We start from the raw sequence: 19,627 nt of genomic DNA, 5'->3' as shown, positions 1-19,627 counted from the left end.
TGAATCACTGCTCTGGTCTCCCTTCGGCCTGCTTGGTGCTCACTGCCCACTGGCCTCCCAGTAGAGTTTTCTAGTCGGCCAAAGTGGGAAATAACTGTAAAAAACCCTACCCACTTGCCCATCCCTGCGACATGAAGCTCTGCATGGTGTGAAGAGGGGCAGAGCCGGCCCTAGACTCCGTTTCCAGTGTGGAGACCCTGGTCTCTAATGACCGGTGTGGAGAGCTGGCCACCACCAAACCACAGCTCGAAGCAGCCCTGAGCCCTGCGGTGTCAACGTCTCCCTTGGTCCCCGAGGGGATTTGGGGGTACTGTTTCAATAAGGAGCTCAGGGCACGGCCCAAGCAGAGAACGTGCCACATTCAAACCATTTCCTATATCTGGAAGGCAACAGTCAGCTGTAGCAGCACATAATTGCACTCTGTAGCAATATCCTCTGTTTTTACTGTGAGGAAAGATCTTTAGTCGTCCATGAAGAGCAGCTCTAAGGAACTAGGAGATGTTTGGACTCTCCTGTTCTGGGAAGAGGCAGAAATGCAGACTGCGAGCTGTATTCCCATCCCTCTTACCTGGTATAAACCCAGAGTCACTGCATTTACAGTGGTAGTATGTGTCCAAATATATGTGAGTGTAACAGCGAGCAAGATACAAAGCTGTAATTTTCAGTGTCTGCCTAACTGTGCTGGAATATGTGGCTGCTTTTCCGGTCCTTTGTTCATGCACTTTTTTATGTAATTTTTACCTGTTGATTTTAAGAGAAGATATATGAAAAGGGTCATGAGGAAATGATAATATCCTTATTTAAAAGGAGTACTATTATTTAGTGGAGGCCACAAACTGAATTTTTAATTGGAGATAGTCTTGTTTAAAAACAACCTTCCTTGCAGGGCTGGCAATGCAAATAATGTTCACAGCCATGTTTCAGTGCCTGAGAACCAGGAAGAAAAAGTGCTCATAAACAAAAGGCAGGCAGGGCCTAGGGGTTTGCTTGTTTGTTTGGAGGGATTTTTTGGAGACAGGATTGAAAAGGACATTCTGGGTTAATGGCTCCACTTTCCTGGTGTCGTGGGCAGCGATGGCATCTGATAACATTTAATAGCAAATTCCATCTTCCAGCAGTTTATTTTATCCACTCATTATTTTTAGAAGTGTTTTGCAAAATCCAGAAGTGTCCAGCATTGCTTTGTACCCATTTCTCCTCAAACTAAGAGGAAGAGGTGCTGAGTGGACAGAGAATGTTCCTGAATTATTACTTTTGATAAATACTTGCAGTTTTTACTTGCTTGCTCACTGAGAATTCCTACCACAGCTATTGGTAGGCCAGCTCTACCCTTAGGAGCAAGAGCATTGACTAGTTACAGCAATTAGTGTTTTAACCTGAGTGGTGTCTGAGGCAGATCTGAGCACGTAGAAATGGCACAAGATCAAACCAGCAGCAGGTCCAGGATCTCACCCTGGGGCTCCCACCAGGAAAGCTGCATTCCTGGTAGGAGCAGGGGAAAACCCGTGCCAAATTCCCTGAGACAGACCGGCCCATTCGGGACACTTGCCTCATCCTTCCCTTGGGAGAATATGTAAATATTAGAAAACAAATATTGTCAATTAAATGCAGTAAGCACCGAGTAGTTCTAATGTAGAAAAAGCTGGAAAGGCAAAAAAGAGTCAGAAAGACACCAATAGAATTCTGTATAATTTCTTGTGCGATGTATTTTCCTAGTTGTGATTCACATCAAATTTTACATCAGTCACTCCAAGTGCCACAGGAGTGAAAAGGAGATTGAAACTGTCACATTTTGTCCTTGCCAGACACTGGTTTAAAGGTGTTTGAAGTGAGCTCACACGGCGCTGCCTGAACTCTGCTCCGTGTCAACCACGACTTCAAATGCTGATAGTCTGCAGGAGCATTTGCATACCCAGATATGTGGTACTGTGAATCCTTTCTGTTGATAAAAAAGTACTGACTGTGAAGCTTATAATTTATTACAAACCAAACATTTTGTAGTAGTTGTCAGACACTAATAGTTACTCTTTGAGAAAATGGCTAAGCACAAAAGAAAATGAAGATTAAAATCAAATTTGTTTTTCGCTTTACTGATTTCTGTTGTGATTGGAATCAGTGATTTAAATAATTGGGAATAATTTCTGTGCTCTCACACTGTAGGACTGGTAGTTGTTGTGCAGGAGGACGCTCAGTTGCTCAGAAAGGTTCTCAAGAAAATCCATTTGTGTGGTGACCGCAGGCAGGCCGGAGAAGCTTCGGGGTTTGGCGTGTGTCTATCCCATGTAATGTTTCCGAAGAGCTTCACTGTACGTCCCCACACATTCTTCTAAAAGCTTTGCCTGGTGACTTGACAGATTATTTCTCACCTCAAGAGGCTGTACTTGAAATATTGTGTCCCTTCAGGGAGTAATTATAAATAGCAAAGACTTGAATGAGCACCTTCTTAATCTTCCATCTTTGACTTAATATTTTCCCTTCTTATCAACTCTCAGCCACTTGCTTTGAAATTTGACCGATGTCTTTGTGTGATTATACATCAAACAGGTAAATTAGAGCCATTTTGATTCTCAGTAGAACTTTGGATGGATTGGAAAAAAAAGAACAGACATCTCTGTTTTCAAACTGATGTCCTCCAAGTATCATACCAGCAGATTTATGCATCTTCTCCTTTGTCATTCATTTGCCATATGCAGGAACATTCAGTAACATGATTTATTGCAACCAAGGCCTTGACTGCCATTTTACAAGAGAGCTGCTTTCTTTTTATTTCATGGCAGTAGACGTGTTGATGGAATATACTGTAGTCTTAAGACTTTTGTGTATGTGAATTGAGTTGATGGGTCTCGGCCTCAAACATTACCAGCAGGAACTTCACTGCGTTCATTGCTGAGTTGGCCAACAAAACAAGCTAAGGTCTGAATTTGGTTAAGTATTTAAACATTCTTGGGGTGTTTCATCCTCCCTTGTCCCCCTGCCCTCCCCATTAAAAACACGTGAAGCTTTGAGTTACGTATTCCAGCGTTTGATAGTTCTGTTTCTGGATCGAAGCGCATTGGCAGAGCGATGGGGAAGGCGTTTGTCATTCCACAGTACGTGCGGTGTAATTATGGACATCAATCCTGCATACACTTTTCAGAACAAAATTGAATTGTATGTTCTGTCCCTGGGAAGATGCCTTCCTTTTAGTTCCATAGCACATTGAAATTAAACTCTGCTGAGAATATAAATGAAGTCTGGTTTCAACTTTATGACTTTCCTGCAGGCACTAGTAGACCAGATACAGGAGGCACAGAAGCACTTTCCTCTTCAAAAATTATCAGTCTGGCAATGGAAATGGAGAAGGTCTCATAAAAGCTAAGCAGCTTGGCGACTTTGTCCGGGGTGTTTTGTTTGTCTTGGGCCTGCATTTTCCTACAAATCTAGGTCTGCAGGTGACAGCTGAGCACTCACGAGGAAAAACGTAGGGCGGCATCTCTGCCTTGGCTTACATTTCAGCCTCTGATTTGGCTGCATCTCAGTGTTGGGTTTGCTCTCTAGTCTTTGAATCCATTGCTCAGATGCTGAACACGCCTGGGAGCTCTGGGCTTTGGTGCTGTGTGGCAGCACAGAGCTGCTCACAGGAAAGCAGGTTACGCGTTCTGGTTAATCCACTCTGGAATTAGCAGACGCCTCTCTCTGCAGATCCCTCCTCAGCGTGGCAACCATAGGTTTTCTTTTCAGAGCCTACTTCACTGGTGGCCGTGTTCACTGGCAGCACACGGCTCTTGGAGACACACTGAGCTGTGGGAATACTGTGGGACGTGCCGTAGGTTTTCCCTCCTTTTCCAGTGCACAGTCCCAGGCATCCTGTGGCTCTTCACGTGGAGAGTAATTTCCCAGGTCTGGATCAAACAATTTGTTTGAGTGCACGAGTCCATCTCAGTTTCTACAACTCTGATGCTGTGACAAGCTCAGACCCCATTTATTTATCAGCAGCTTCCCAAGACATTCATGTCTTGGGGTGTAGGAGAGCTTGATGTTTCAGTACTCTTTTTGTGGTCTTACTTATTATACTTTTAAGGTCTTACCTATTATACTTTATATTTTTAAGCCTTATGAGAGAGAGCGAGTTGCTACCAGCAGGTTCTTTCTGGATTCCTGAACTTGTGGGTGCTGCTGTAGCTGTAGTAGCCCAAGGTGGTGGTGTGAAGAGCTGCAGTGATACAACCCTTGCTGCCTTTGCCTTTCGTGTGTTGGGTATCACTTAAGGATAAGAAGAGCACTGGGCATTACATGGAGGGAGTGAACAAGGGAGTATTATTTTGTCTTGAGTTACTTAATTTGATCTGCAATTAATCAGTTAGGCTGATTCTTAGATTATGAGGGATCCTCAGTGCACCTGGTGATCACTCTTTTGTTATAGTTGAGATTAAATAAATAGTAGGATGAAGTAAGATGATGATATTAAGTGGATCTTTGAAAGCATGTAAGATTGAAATGAAATACTTGGAATAATACATGAAACACTGACTAGAGCTCTGAGAGGTGTTGGGAAATTTGCCTGGGCCCCAACGCCTAGGATGGCATTTCATGCGAACAGACATTTACACCAAAACCTTAGCAAGCTGTTGGGTAACGGTCTTATTCTCATACAAGACAGGAGTAATTCCTAAACACCTCAATTCTTTTCCTTTTCAAAAAGAGAAGTGTCACATCCAGAAAGCAGCAGAAGTTCAGATCGTAAGACCTTTTCTCAAGGACTTGCATATAAACAAGTTGGGAATTGCTTTTTCCAATGTAAATGTTTCTCTAATACCAGCCAAATATACTATTATTTTATAACGATGCATGAGTTTCAAGGGAAGGTTAAACCAAAGGCATATTTTTACCATGTTAAAAACTTAATTTCACCTCAAATTGAAAATCGTTCGGCAAAGAAACTCCGGCATCTCCTGTGCAGACACTGAAGCTGTTCAGCACTGAGCCCTGCTGTTGGCAGCTGAGCTCGTTGGCACTACAGATGCTCAGGAGCCAAGTGCTCATCGTGCTGACCTTGTAGTCATCTTCCCCATCTTGGTTTTACTACTTAAAGATATTTGCATGAGAATAAAACTGGGTTCTTTGGCACTCATCTGCTCCTGCTGTTTATTCCTTGCTTGAGTTTATTGTCTCTGTTTGTGACAACGTAATTGGTTTCTGTGGAGAAGATGATGATATTGATGAGACATATATATGGCTTGAGGTGAGCTGCGATCACAGCAGCACTTGGGAGTTGAAGGTTTTCCTGTCTCCATCCAGTTTTCATCGAGCCCCTCTTGGCACTTTCTTTAGGGATGTTATTTATGACCGAGTTGCACCACAAAAAGCTCAAGCATGGACACAGCTATGCCCCTACCACTATGGTTAGGGTCAGCGTTGGCTATTCTGCTTTCTGAACGGATACAAACTGTACCAGGCTAGTCCAGTTTGCCCTAGAACTGCTGATCCAAGGATCCTTTGCTAGTTGGTGGAGATTAGTGTTCTCCAATGTTGAAAGGTTTGAGCTGGAAAAATGCTCTTATAACAGCCTTATTTCTGCACGGAGAAGGCATTGAAGCATGAGCAAAGAAATAGGGGTTCCAGGTATCCCACTAAGGAGGGAACAAGACCACAGAGTTCACTGGGCCTTGCCCGCGGGGGCTGTAAACGGGTGTTTGGCGTGTGAATTCCAGCTGTTTGGGTACTTAAATGTGTGTGGCAGCCCTGGGCTGTGGAGGCTACCGGGGGCGCCGGGCTCTATCCTGGCCTGTGGCGTTCCTGGCTGTGGGTCCCTGTGTCCGTGTGCGCTGCAGGCCCAGGAGCCCAGCGGGGACCTTGCTCATCCCCAACCCCCCTGCGAAGGCCACGAGCTCAGCTGCTCCGGGGCTGCTCGGGAGCTCAGCGCATGCAAATATTTAATCTCCTGTTCAACGCGGCCTTGTAGGTGTAGGAGCCAGAGGCGAAACCCCCAGGGCCTCCAGTGGGATCGGGATTTCCCCTGGACGCAGGCCCCGGAGCGGCACGGGGACAGGAAAGCTCTGCACTCGCATCTAGGCCTTGCTGTCTGCAGCCGCCTCTCCAGGGCGCAGGCAGCATCGTGCCCTGGTGCCATCGGCCCGCGAGCAGATCCCCCCCTGCAACACGGGGCGTCGGGGACAGCGCGGCCGTACAGACACCCAAGGGTGGCGGGCGCTGACCCCGGGGCTCCCCTGTCCCCTCTGCAGGAGGGTCACCGGGGCAGCGGGACGCGGCCTTGGCCCGGGGAGGGGGCCAGGCGCGGGGGCTCTGTGCCCGCCCGTAGCCGCGCGGCCGCCTGTGCGTCCGCCTGTACCGTCCGCCTGTAGCGGGTGCCGCCTGCGCCTGTCGCTGTGCGCGCGCCTCCTTTGTCTGCCGCCGCCCCCAGCCCGCGCGGCGCCGCGCGCCCCGCGGCCAGCCCGCCCCCCCGCTCCGCCCCCGCCCCCCGCTCATTAACAGCGGGCACTAACGAGGCGCGCGCGCCCCCCACCCCCCGCTGCCGCTGCGGGCCGGGCTGAGCCGAGCCGAGCCGGGCCGAGCCGGGCCGGGCCAGGCCAGGCCGGGCGCGCGGTGCCCGCGGCGGCCGCGCGCAGCGGGGCGGCGATTGGCGCTGCCGGCGGGGCCGCCCCTTCCTGGCCGCCCGGCGGGGGCGCGCCCGGCCCCCTTCCTCCCGCTCCTCCTCCTCCTCCTCCCGCATGTGTGTGTGTGTGTGCGCGGAGCGGGGCGCCGCCAGCAGCGCCGCTCCAGCCATGTCAGCGCGGCTCCGCCTGGGCCCACCATGAGCCATGGCCATGTCTGCGAGCGCCGACGAGGAGGACTACGAGTCGGAGGCGGAGGCCGAGCCGGGCCCGGGGCCGGGGCCCGAGCCGGGGCCGGAGCAGGTCCGCGAGGGGCGGGCGGCGAAGTTTGCAGCAGGAAGGGAAGGGGAAGGGAAGGGAAGGGAAGGGAAAAGGAGGGCGGGGAGGAGGAGGCCGGGCCGGGCCGGGCCGCGCCGGGGAACAATGTGCGCTCGGCGGCGGCCCCGGCCGGGTGGGCGGCGGCGGCGGCGGCGCCCGCGCGGGCCCGGCCCGGAGCGGCGGCGGCGGCGGCAGGGCCGGGTCGGAGCGGGCCGCGCCCGCCGGGGCCGCCCGCAGGCCCCGCAGCCCGAGCGAGGGCTCGTGTCTCGGCGGCCTCTCCCCGCCCCGATGCTTCCCCTGCTCCCTTTTCATTCCCCCTCCCTTTCCCCTTCCCCCCCCATTTTCTTTCTTTCCCCCCCCCTCCTTTCTTCTTCTTCTTTGATTTTTTATTTATTTATTTAATAGGATTCCTTGGATAGCTGCGAGGGCTCCGTGACTTTGGGAGGGAGCCCAATGCAGAGCCCCACTCCCTCGGCCCCCTCTTGATTTATAGGTGAAAGCGCCTTCCCAGGGACAAGGGATGTAGCATAAAGGAAAAGATGCAGGTTAAAAAGCAGAGGGAACTTTTATTAATACTCCCAGGGCCTGTTTTCTGAAGTATTATTATTATTATTATTCGTTTTTGAGGGGAGGAGGAAGGAGAATAAACTTTTTGAAATTTATGGAGTAATCTGTGAAAAATAATCTAGAACGTATGTTCTAGGTTGCCCATATTACTCTCTGAGAATGGTCTGAGCAATTAAAAACGCACCCGGGATAGCATTAAACATGTGCATGCAATTTAAGCCTAAAGTTGATATTTCTGTCGAGGACTCACGGTGATTTGCTCCTTCCAGCAGCCCCGTAATTTGCAACAAGTTGGTACGGAGGCCGGGTATGGAGCCTCTCTGCTTTCCCTGGCGCTAATTGTGCCACTTTGGCTCCATAATTGCCCCGAGAAAGCTGAGCTGGAAAGGAGGCCGGGCGGGACGGCGGCGCCGCTTCCCGGAGCCGGGCGATCCGGTGCGGAAGCGCCGGCAGAGATGTTAATGCACGGGCCTGTCGTCGGGGTGCTCCGAGAAACGGAGCCGGTTCTTGGATGAGTAACTTTATTAAAACCTTCGCTTAATTCCGAGGCTTGCGCGAACCAGCAGGCCGGGTCGCTGCCCGACTCCTGGCCGCCCTTCCCTGTTCTGAGCTTCGCTCCATGCGAGGCCTCTTCCGTTTGCTTCCCAGTGGGTGCAGTTGCCATGTGCTCTGACAGCCCCACGAGCAGATTGGGCTGAGGCGCCTTGAGGCGGATCCCTGCCGAAGGTGCTGGCGCTCGCTGGAAGGCAGGTTGCGCTCCGGGGTTCTTCGTTTCTGCTAAGCCGTTGGGCTCGATGGCATTTGTGTCTTAGGAGCTTAAAGCAAATGCTAAGAGGTGACCACCCTCCCAGTGTGAGTCCTTGGAAGTTTTGACCTGAACCTAAATTTTAGCGTTGTGGCCGCTGCAGCGAAGGTGACCCAAGTGTTTTTCGTTCTCTTTGTTCCAAACAGAGCGAGGAAAAGCTTTGTGTGGACCCATGGTATTTTCAGGCGAGTTGCTTTTAACGCTGGTAGCTGCTGTATTTCTCTACGCAGGACATGTTAAACCGTCCCTGTCGCGGGTCCTTGCAGTCCCTGCTCCGCAGCGGCCAAGACGTTTGGACTCCACAGGTGTCACAACCACAGTGCTCGGACAGGGGCCATGGCGGTTGTTCTTCCCCTACCCTCTGCTTCAGACTGTCTTTTCTGCCTGGCTCTGAGTGCAGAGATGAAGGCGATTGGGCTCCCTGGCATGAGCGTGCACGGGGCTGGCTGTGCTGGGAAGCACTTGGGGTTGAGATGCCCCGCAGTGACATTTGGTCTGGCAAAAGCCACTTGTGCATGTGGTTACCCTGAGGAAAATCCTCCTGGGTGAGAGCCGTGGGGATTTCTTTTCTGGAGTAGCCATAAGAAAAGCAGCATTTGCACAAGATGCCCCACGTCCATGCAATTTCCCGGCATTGGTTCTTTTTAAGAGCTCCGATGTTGGATGCAGCTTATCTCCAGCAGCAGATTTTTGCCATTGCACCCTCCAGACCGGACTTGTACTTCTTGGCCACCAGAGGAGAATGAACCGGGGCGCCTGCCCCAACACTGACCACTTTATCTCACCATAAGCCACGTAGTGAAGCTGGAGTGATGCTAGCCCAGCCGAGCCGCAAGGTGCGCGCTCTTCTGTCCGCTTGTGGGAAACGGGACTGGACTTTGGGATGCGAGGGGACACCCGGTCTGGTGGGCAACGTGCCTCTTGTGAAACCCCTTGGAAGGGAGCGGGAATCTGGTGGAGTTTGAGCGCGTGTGAGTTTGGGGGCAGGTTGGCTTTGGTCGAGCACCCGTGAAACCCCCAGCAGCTCATTGTCCTCTGGAGCTGGTGGCGCTTTTGGGGATGCTGCTGACAGCAGCACCCTGTGTTTTGACGTCGTGAACTTGCCTCCTCCTCATCCCTGAGCTCCTGTATCCTCTCCTCTCTCTGCCAAGGTCCACTCAGAGTAGAGACCTAGTGGTACTGAGGGAGTACGGGTGTACCAGTGAGGAACGGGTGCCTTGGTGGCCATACTGGTGAGGAGCCGGTGACTTTGTTGGGGTCGTCTGGTACCAGACAGGGTGCATGTACCAGCCCGGCCCCAGTTGGGTTGGTGAGTTGGGAGCAAGAGGGTCCGGTTCCTCCTCGAAGTTTCTTGTGAAGGGACCCTGGCTCCTCTCGGGGCTGGTACTGTTGTGCGGACCTGGCCCAGCTCCTGCAAATAAACTGCAACCTGTTCGTCTGCTGCAAGAGCAGAACACCCTTGTCTTGCAAATAGAAGGGATACATTTATGCAGCATCTTGTAAATAGGAACGCTAAATACGTAATGTATTTTCATGGAGAGCCTCGTGCAGCAGATACGGAAGCCGGTCAGACGGCGCTGGGTCGGGCAGCGAGGCGCTGCGGGTCTCGGCGGGCACGGCGCGTGGGCCTGGCTCCCGGGGGCAGCGCAATCTGTGCCCAGGCCACCTGCAGGAGAGCTGCTCCCGGGCTGCAGGGGTCCCCGGCTGGGCGTTAGGGCAGGCCACAACCCCGCTCCTAGCCTGGCTGGTGCCATCAGCCGATGCCCCTCTGCGGAGCAGAGGGGTTTGCACGTCCTGGTGCCTGGGGACACTCCAGCAGATCCAGGCTGCTGGCTACAGCATCGGCCCCTACTCACCATGTCCTCAGCAGCCGATGGCTCTGGAAACGTTCGGCTCCAAAATCTGGTCATCTTCTGCTTCTGTTAATCTGAGGGATTTTAGTTATTCTTCCAACTGTGGATGTTGGAAAATTTTTGCTGGAAACATCCAGGTTGAGATCCTGTTGCCAAAGAGATGGACTCGGGGCACCCAGGGCTTGGATGGTCCAGGATAGATGGGCAGAACTGCTTTGCTACGGAGCTGGGTAGCTTTTTAGAACTGCCCTGCAAGGAGGTGACACCTGGTGAGCATGTGTTGGAGGACCCGTGAGCACAGTGACAGCCTCCCAGCGGCTGTGCATAGCCCCTGCTCCAGGTAGCCTTTGCTGGGGCTCTCGCAGAGCTGGAGGTGCCATAGCTGGGTTTGTTCCCAGTCTGCACGGCCTTGTTAAGAGTTTTCCGTCACCAATGACCTTCCCACCCGGTCCTCCCTAAGTGTTGTCCACCAGGAGCTCTCCTGGAGGTCCTCAGGGCCTTGGCTCCTTGCGGGTTGGGTAAGGACCAGAAGAACATCTGCGCGTGTTGGGGACGGCAGTGGCAGCAGGGAAGGGTTGTTCTGTGCTTTGCGTGTTCCAGGGTCTCGGCCTGTGGACCTGTCAGGAGAGGAGATGAGGGGATTTAGTAGATGGGAGAAGCCCCCTGGCCCTGAACCAGCGTGGTTCCCGGTTCCTGCTGTCCCCATGGCCAGCCCTCGCTCTGCAGGGCTCTCCGGGTGGCTGCCAAGCTCAGTGCCGGCCGGAACGAGGGCCGTGGAAGGGAGCATCTCCCCGGCCTCGCTGCCCGGGCTGCCGTGCCGCAAAGCTGCAAATCCGGCAGTGTCTGTTCGCTGCCATCGGCCTGGAATTCATCTGGCACTCTGCCACGTGCTAAATAAACCCCAAGTCGTGTTGGAGGCTCCTTCTCCCCCCTGGAATCCCAGCCCCTTCTTGGGATAGCAGCCCGCAGGCCAGATTTCCTTCTGTTGAGGTTTTTAAGCGACCGAGTTGAGCCTCTCGAAACTAGATCCCGGTGGGAATTGCTGCAAGGCCTCCGTGGCCTGACAGGACGCGGGCAGGGACCGCGCGCTGCATCGCGGCTGTTCCAGCCAGCGGGGAGGTTGGGACGACCACGGCTGGTGGGTGGAATTTCCGAACGGGAGATGAAGAGGACGAGGTGGGTAAGAAACCTGTCCATAGGGTGTGTTCACAGCTCTGCGTCTCTGTGTCCTCGTGCCTGTGTTGAGGGGCTGCAGGGGAGTTGGGGAAGGGTGGCGCATTCTGTCTTCCCACTCACTCTGCTGCCTTTCCTTTCCTGCTTTTATTTGGTTGGGATTCCTAAATCCCATAACCAGGTGGAGTCTCTTTTCTCCTTGATCCTTTGCAGCATCTTGCTGTGTAAGAAACGGCCCTTGGGAATCAGGACTTGGCTCACGTTGCTATGACAGTTGGAAGAGGCTTCCCAAGAGGAAAAGTAGCTGGTTTGATACCTAGTTGAAGGAGATTTGGTCTAGACAAGTGACACCACCGGGGTGGTGGTGGAACTGATGTTTGCCTGCCTGCAAAGCAGGTATTAGCCCGTGCCCCAGCCTCGTGCTGACGGAGGGGAGCTGGGCAGATGGTGGCACCTACTTCAGTTGAGCTTCCTCCCAGCCAGGCCTGGCCTCTGGTTCGCGTTTTGCACTGCGAGCGCAGGGAGACCTAGCTAAGAAAAGGTTGAGGTGCTTCATGTTGAGGAAGAAGACGAGCCCTTACCCAGGTGCTTGTGAGCCAGCCCTACCAGAGCTGTCTTTGTCCTTAGGAGTCTGAAAGTTGGTCTGCGTGTTTATTTTCGAGGATGTTTGACCTCCAGTCTGCGCATCTGGGGCCGTTTCTGCTGGGGAGCTGCACATCTCTCCATTCAGCTAGTGCAGGAGGATTCAGCTTGTATGCAAAGACCATTGAGAAGGAGCGTAATGAAAAACTTCCTGAAATCCGCGTGGCCTCGTGTGCCAAGCGGAGCTTTTTCCGGCCTCATCCGCGGCAGTGAGTCTGTGTGGAGAGGAGGAATCAGAGGGGCAGCTGCTCTGCTCTCCTGGGATGCAGACCCGGGCTATAGCCCGTCCCTCCTGCACAGGTTAACGGAGTCATGGGGAGGTTTGCGGGGGCACCCGGGGGGAAGACGAACATCCCCAGCGCGGCCGTGCCCGCGCGTGCGGCGCAGGACGCTTGGGGAAGCCTTTGCAGCCAACCTGCCCCTGCCCGGACAGCGTGGGGAACAGAAAGTGAAACCGGCTGCTCCCTCTCGGAGATGCTGAGAAGAGCAGAGAGTGGCAAAGCTGGATGAACACTAAAACAGCTGGGCTTTGTGGTCCTATTTTTGATCATCTTTATGGAGAAAGCTGTCAGTGGTAAGCGTTGGCCACGGCAGCTCCTGTGTAATCACCCCGTGCGGTGACACTCTTTTGGCTTGAGCTATGTGTCCTGGTGTTTAACTCGGAGTTTCTCATTGGGACGTGAAATATAGAGCTCCAGAGTGAATATGTTGTAGTTAACCTAATCATTCAAAATCTTTTCCTGCACCCTTAGCTTCTGCCTTAAAGGTCATTGAAATCAAGACCTAGGATGCCCTTCTTAGCCTTTGGATGGCACTGGTTAGCATGCTATTTTTAAGCACTTGCTAGTGCTAGATATGAGGAGCCCTTTTGGAAGAGTTTAGTAGTATCTGTGTTTTATTTCCTACTTTATCACTTGGCAGCAGTCCATACGCTCCTCTCTTTTAGGGAGATTGCAGCGGCTTGAATCACTGTTGCTGAATGGTTCCCTGTGGTACCTAACCTCAGAATTGCTTTTGCTGCCTCCTTGGTTTCCTCCATTTCCAAAGGAGGAAAATAAACCTTCCGGCTTGACCTGAGCATGGGCCCAGCAGCCTCCTAGCCCAAAGTGCCCAAGGGCCCTGGTGCCTCTGATCTCAGCCAAGCGCATCCCTGGGGACAGAGTCCTGAGAGCTGGTGCAAGAGGCTCTGGCTGCCTTCTGGTTTGCGGTAACTCCAGGTTTATTTGTCTTTTGCCAATGCATCTTTCCCCCCAAAAACCGATGGAAGTTGTGGAGGCTGAAGAGTGATCCTATGTGTACGCTGAGTATGGCCCATGTGTGGGTGTTGCACCCTAGACGTGGGCACTGCCTGCCCAGGGGGTTCTGCAGCCTTCCCTCGTGCTGACCTCCGGTGTCCGCCTCTTCCAGAACAGGGCGGTGGGCCGGCCCAAAGGGAAGCTGGGCGCCGCGTCCGCCGTGAAGCTCGCCGCTAACCGGACGACCGCGGGCGCCCGGCGGAGGAGGACGCGATGCCGCAAGTGCGAGGCGTGTCTGCGGACAGAGTGCGGCGAGTGCCACTTCTGCAAGGACATGAAGAAGTTCGGGGGCCCCGGCAGGATGAAGCAGTCCTGCATCATGAGGCAGTGCATTGCGGTAAGTGCCCCTCTTGCTGCGGTGTCCGTGTCTGCTGGTCACAAGGCCTGGGCCCGAGAGCTCTCCTTGGAGTACTCTGTAAAATGGCAAAACTATGTAATCCCTGCCCTTTTCTTCCCCTTGCTTTCCATCCCTACCCCCCGAAGGTCTTGAGCTTAATATCACTGCTTTCATTCTCAGGGGCATAGAAGGCAGAGGTGGGATTATCCCTACACCAGAATTCAGCACTGTAATCACTTTAACATGCTGGGATTTGGGGGAGAAGGGAGGGAAGTTCTGATTCAAAGGTGGATGAGACCTGTTTCATTCAAACCCTTCTGATTTTTCTGAACAACCACCTTGCAACCATCTTTACCACCATAACCACTTAACCTGCTTAAGACACGGGGAAATCCTAGACTGGCATCCCCCAGGAGTTTGGCATTGGTGAGCCCAGGTTCAGCGAGGTCTGGATTTGAACTTGTTGCCTGTTCCCTGGGCCTCGTCCCAAAGAGCCAAAGAGCTCCTAGCCCAGGCCCAGGCTCTGCAGGGGCTGGAAATGGCAGCATCAGAGCAGGGCAGGGAGGAATTGCAGCCAGTTTCCTGGGCTGCAGTGATATGTTGCTTAGAGGCTTCTTGAGCCCTGAGCGATAGCTTTCGACTTGACAAATATTGAAAGATTATTCTCCCATTAACTTGTCCAAGCACCTTTTGAAGCTGTTGCTTTCGTACTGACTGTGCCGCTGAGCTACTCCTCAGGTTTCAGAGCACCCTCCCCAGCATAAGAATGAGCTGCACTTCCCTCCTCATCTCCGCTGTGATCAGCCACCCTGGCAAGTCTAAGCCCTGCACCAATAGACTGGACGGCCTCGTATTTGCGGGTGTTAAACAGCATCAGCTTCTGAAGAGGGTTGTTTGTTTTTAGAGGGAAGGAGTGTTGTCTAATCATAACTGCTATATTACCCTCTCTGTACTGATTTTCACCTGACTCTTGATTTAATCTCATTTACCGCTCCTTTCACCTAGGCTTTTTTCTTTAATGCTATGGAGGAAACTGAAGTGGAGGCATTAGGTGCCATGGTCAGGCTTTAAAAACTCCTAAGCACTTAGTGTTTCCAGGAGTTGTTCCCAGTAGCTCCCACCTTGTCCTGTTCCAAGTCGTGTGCTGTTCTGGCACAGAGGGTCCGATTGGGCTCTCTGGGATCTCTCAGTACGTAGAATATCTACCTTTCTGCCGAGTGCTTTGGCAGCTCAAGTGCCTTTTTTTTTGAACACTTGATTTCCTGGAGTGTGGCATGAATTGAACAGCATGGATGAAGAATTCATTATTCTCCAGGGAGAAGAAATTGTGAAATCCTGCTGCCTTTTTTTTTGCAGGGAGATCAAATTAGGGCTGAAGTGTGCTTTATTGTCCTGCCCAATGAAGGAGACTTTCGTACTAAGCAGTTTTATTCTTGACACACAGTCCAAGCCTTTTGCGGGAGATGAACTGGGTTCTGTTCTGGCTGAGTGTGGTCGTCTTCCCATGCCCTCCCAGCTTATGAAATAGTATTTTTTTCAGTCTGTATGTGCAGTTCCATTCCCGAGAGCCCCGCTTAGGACACAGGGCCTGGAAGGTGGCCTGATTTGGCTCCTCACCCAGTCTTTACATGAGGTCTAGATGTATCTCTACTCTTTGGAGCTTCCCGTTGGTGTAAATAGCGATGGGAATACTATAAACTCCTGAGAGTAGCCTAGAAAATTGAGTTGATCTGTGGCAGCTTGTAACAGGACTTTAGATATCTTTAAGCGATGCTTTTGTCTTTGCTCCTGCTATTGTGTTTGCCAGCAGTTGCAGTAGGGACACGTTGTGCAACGTGTCCAACAGCTCCCAGCAAATACCAAAAAGGAAGAAAAACCTCCAAGCAAGGCTCTGTGGCAGTAATGATCCCGCAGTTCTGGGACTGTCGTTTCCTCTAGTTATTGTCACTGATGATATTAACTAGGCCCAGACTTTCATTACACTGGGAAGCCCTCGGAGAGCCCGTAGGGCGCCTCGGAGAGCGGGAAGCTGCTGCACGACGCTGGAACCGTGCTCGCTGCAGTCCCTATGTGTGGATACAAGTTATTGGATGGGGCTGATTGGACAGAGTGGGCAGAACTTTTATGGCTTTGGACTGCTTAGCTTTTCTCTGGTTTCCCCCAATGCAGTGTGTGTCTGGGGATTCCAGTTGTGAGCCTGGAAGAAGGGTAGGAATTAAACAACATTTGCAAAATGCTTTTAAAATGAAGCTGGGTAAGCACTGGCTCATGAAAGCAGCAAAGTGTCACCAGAGCTAAGGTACCAGCTGCAGGTGAGCTCTGTACTCTCTCTAACATAGCCACTTTTTTTCCTGTGTATAAAGGCTCCACTTTTGCTGCGTAGTTCTGATCACTCTGCACTTAGGAGAGGTCCTTGCCACACAAGGCCGTATCTGCAGCCCCCACTGCTCAGTAGTTGAGGAGTTACAACGTAACTGATTTTATTTCCCATTACAGCCAGGTTCTTGGGAGGATCTTAGCTCTTTCTTGTAATGAGGCTTACACCCTATTGCAGCAAGCCAGAATTTGGTCCTTGTTTGCACAAGATGTGAGCTTTTCTGGATTAGTCTGGCAGTCAGTGCTTTGACACAGGGCACAGAAATGAGAGATGCTACAATTGTCCCTCTGCATCAATGATAAATGGAAAAAGTTGCCGCACTTCCCACTGCTGCCCTTCTAGGAGAGGATTTCTCTTCTCAAGTGTCTGCAGTGTTTCACAGCATCACGGTTGGGAGCAGAGCCTTCAAACCGATGCTCCAAGAGCCTGTTGGGCAGAAACAGCCTCCTGGTCTGCGTGGACTTGCAGTGTGGCCTGGAGCGGCTCCGCAACCTCTGCTGCCCGGCTTGGGAAACGGGGAGCTGCCAAACTCTTGGTCAGACTGGGAAGCTTCATGGCTCTGCCTGCCATGTTCTAGGTTGCTTTTATTCCACCCACTGTAGAACAGTAAAGTGACTCACATACCAACATGTGCCTGAGCTCACTGATCCAAGGGACCCACAAAACATGATTCCTTTCCATCCCTGGAATTCCCCGTTGATCTGTGGTGCTGTCGGAAGGGCGCCTGCATTCCCTGATACATGTCCTGTGATGCTTGTGTGGGTACCCAGCCCCAAACACTGCCCAGTTTTTCTTGCCTTCATTGACCAGCTGAAAAGAAGCTTTTGGCTGCTTGCATAACTGAGCCCTCTCTATCTTTTCTCTCAAAACTTTGGGATGAGAATGTCGTAAATGAATGCTGTGATCTTCTGTTTCCATATGCTTTCTGTGCCCTGATCAAGGTTTCTTTCTGATGTGTGTAAACAGCCGGTGTTGCCTCATACTGCTGTGTGTCTGGTGTGTGGAGAAGCTGGGAAAGAGGACACTGTGGAAGAGGAGGAGAGCAAGTTTAATCTCATGCTAATGGAATGCTCCATTTGTAATGAAATAATACACCCAGGATGCCTTAAGGTGAGTACAAGGATGTGATACTTATTGGAAGGAAATGTCGGATCGGGTATCACTTCAGTGTCAGAGCGGTGCCGAGGTAGGAGGAGGTTTCCACGGTTTCATCTTTGGGAATTTAGGGAGCAAGGAGCTGCAGTGAGAAGCGGGTGATGGCAGTGGCTCCCCAAGCCCGGGCCACCACAGGCGCCCGTCACCCGGAGCATTTGAGGCTTCGAACAGCCTCAGATTGGCAGGTTTTTATGTCTGCCTCTTGTTTAAGGAAGCAAGGAGCCTCAGGTGGGCCAGAAAGCTCAGCTAAAGTTTCAACACCAGCTTCTTTGCAGAAGACAGAAAAAATCTGCCCGTGGCATTGGAGGGGTCAGGGCCGCAAGCCCCAGAGCAGCAGCCCCTTCCCGTGGCACACGGAGCGGGAGCGAGCGGCTGCGCCAGCCGTGGCAGCGGGCCCTAAAGGTGCTGCCAGCACCGCGGCGGCCCTGGAGAGCCCCTGCGAGCAGCCGGTTTCGGCGCTGGTGGCAGAAGTGTTGGTGTGGGTATGAACTGTGTGCGAGCACCCGGCAGCTCCTCTTCCGCAGAGCGCGCTGCGTTCCAGCCGCTCAGCCATTTCCTGCTGCTGATTTGCTTATGGTTAAGGTGATTTCCCAGAGCAAAGGCAGCCTGGCCATGCTCTGTGCCCCTCTGGGGCCATCGCCCTGCTCCAGAGGGGAATGGGGAGCCCACATCTCCTGCTGCGGTGGCCTGTCCCCATGCCACACCAGGGTTAGGTAGGACAGAGCAGGAGCTGCTCCTTTCAGAGCTCCTTGCGGCCTCTCTCTTCCCATTCCGGTCATTCCCCCAAGTGCCCCGCGCTGCCCATCTCTTTTGCAGTGTCGGTGACGTGTCACGGCCAGGTCCGGAGGACGGGGTTGTCATCTGGTGACGGTTCCAGTACGGTTTCCCCTCCCCGTGCCGCGTATGGGGCTGGTTGCACAGGATGTGGGTCAGGCCTGCGAAATCAAGCGAGTGCTGTTTGTTCCTTTATACAGAGGGGGTGGTTTGAGTGCTGTTTGGGTAACTAGGAGCGATGTTGCTTCAGGTGTCTCCCAAATTTGAACAGTGGGAGATTTACAGTGTCTTGTGTTGTAATTTCCCGGTGCTTCTGGCAAGCTGGAGCAGTGGGATAGTATTTACTGGGACAAAAGGGCACCATTGCCAGTAGGATTTGGAAATCCTCTTGGAAGGCAAGAGGAGGCTGCACAGGAGAAGAACAAAAGGAAGATGGAGCCTCTCCCTGGAATTTTTCCTTTGCTCATTATTCCATGTGGCATCCACGATTTTCTGTACAGTGAAAGACTCAGTCAGTGTGTCGGTGTTGGAGTCCCTGACGTGGCCTGAAGCTCAGAGGATGGAGCCCCATAAATGGTGTTTATGGGAAACACCCTTGGGTGCAGACACAGCACCCGGGCAGCTGTCTCTGCTCTCCACCCAAGAGAAGTCCCTTCCTGTCCTGCCCGGGAGATAGGCAGGAATACACATGAACTGTGGGTGTCATCTCCAGTAAAACTCGTCTGGCAGAGGCGCTTTCGGGGGAGACAGAAGAAGCTGGATGGGTGAAGGAATGAACGTGCTTTCTCGGTTTCTTATTCTCACATGGAGAGCAAGGATTCCTTTGCTTGGTCAGCACCTCCGAGGTGCCTCCCGAGCTCATGGAGCAGTTCAGCACGTGCCTGGAGTGCCTCCTGCTTTGGAGCTCATCCAGATCCCAGTTCCCAGTTTGGCCGTGTGTGTTTGTGGTGGGTTTTTTGCTGCAGGGAACCAGCCTCGAGCAGGATCCCTTAGAGCATCCATGGAGGTACCTGTTCCCCAGCGCTCCCGTTAGTGGGAACGCACGGACCAGCTCTGTAGCTGCAGCTGAATGTCGGGTTCCTGCAGCTGCAGTTTAAGGGAACTTGGGTGCATCTGGGCCCGGCTGCGGTCGCTTCACTGGGTGCCCCTTGCCAAGGGGACCCCGGTAGTGGAGCACGGACAGCCAGGCAGTTCCACGGATTGAGATGCCTCGGAGCGGATCCCAACCTGCTGCTTTTCCTGACAATACAGGCCCAACACGAGCGCTGGTTGGGTCGAAGGGTTTCTTGGGAAACGGGGATGTTCCTGCAGCCGCAGCGATGCCCACGGTGTTTCCAGAGGGAGCCCTGGGGCTGGCGAGGAGCAGCCCTGTGCTGCTCCAGTGCTTGAGCTGAACCCAGAGTGATGATTCCTTCTCTTGCTGCATGGCAAACTCCTCCTAATGACCGAGCGCAGCATTTGAAGGTGTTTTCCCCAGGAGGAGCCTGTCCCTTTTCCTCTTTTAAGTCGATATAGCAATAATGATGAAACTGTTACTGTGGTTCGTGGCTGCCGCGGCGGGCTCGGGGCAGGTCCGTGTGTGTCCGCTGAGGCCGCTGGCAGCTCTGCGCTGCTCCCGAAGCCACAGGAGAGCCGGGGCCGTAACGCCTCTCACCTTCCCGAGCAGACCTCCTGTACTCCATGCGGGAAATAACTTGTTCCCAACTTGGGCCAAGGCCAGGAATTGCTCCCCGGAGGCAGG

General features: G+C 52.9%; 1 protein-coding gene across 5 annotated transcripts in view; it reads left to right on the top strand.

Moving 5' to 3' along the window:
• Positions 1-19,627, top strand: part of KDM2B (lysine demethylase 2B) — a 98,147-nt gene that overhangs the window by 68,960 nt on the left and 9,560 nt on the right. For all 5 annotated transcript variants that reach the window (XM_088532558.1, XM_088532556.1, XM_088532559.1 and 2 more), the window contains 2 exons: positions 13,356-13,580; positions 16,924-17,067. In XM_088532558.1, coding sequence (XP_088388684.1) covers positions 13,356-13,580; positions 16,924-17,067 — 369 coding nt within the window. The remainder of the gene's footprint in view (positions 1-13,355; positions 13,581-16,923; positions 17,068-19,627) is intronic.

Source organism: Tinamus guttatus, unplaced genomic scaffold (genome assembly GCF_059628265.1).
Source record: "Tinamus guttatus ecotype Peru unplaced genomic scaffold, ASM5962826v1 Tinamus_guttatus_pri_ptg000459l, whole genome shotgun sequence".
Taxonomy (NCBI): Eukaryota; Metazoa; Chordata; class Aves; order Tinamiformes; family Tinamidae; genus Tinamus; species Tinamus guttatus.
Note: the sequence above shows the minus strand (reverse complement) of the source record. Positions and strands in the feature narration are given on the sequence as shown.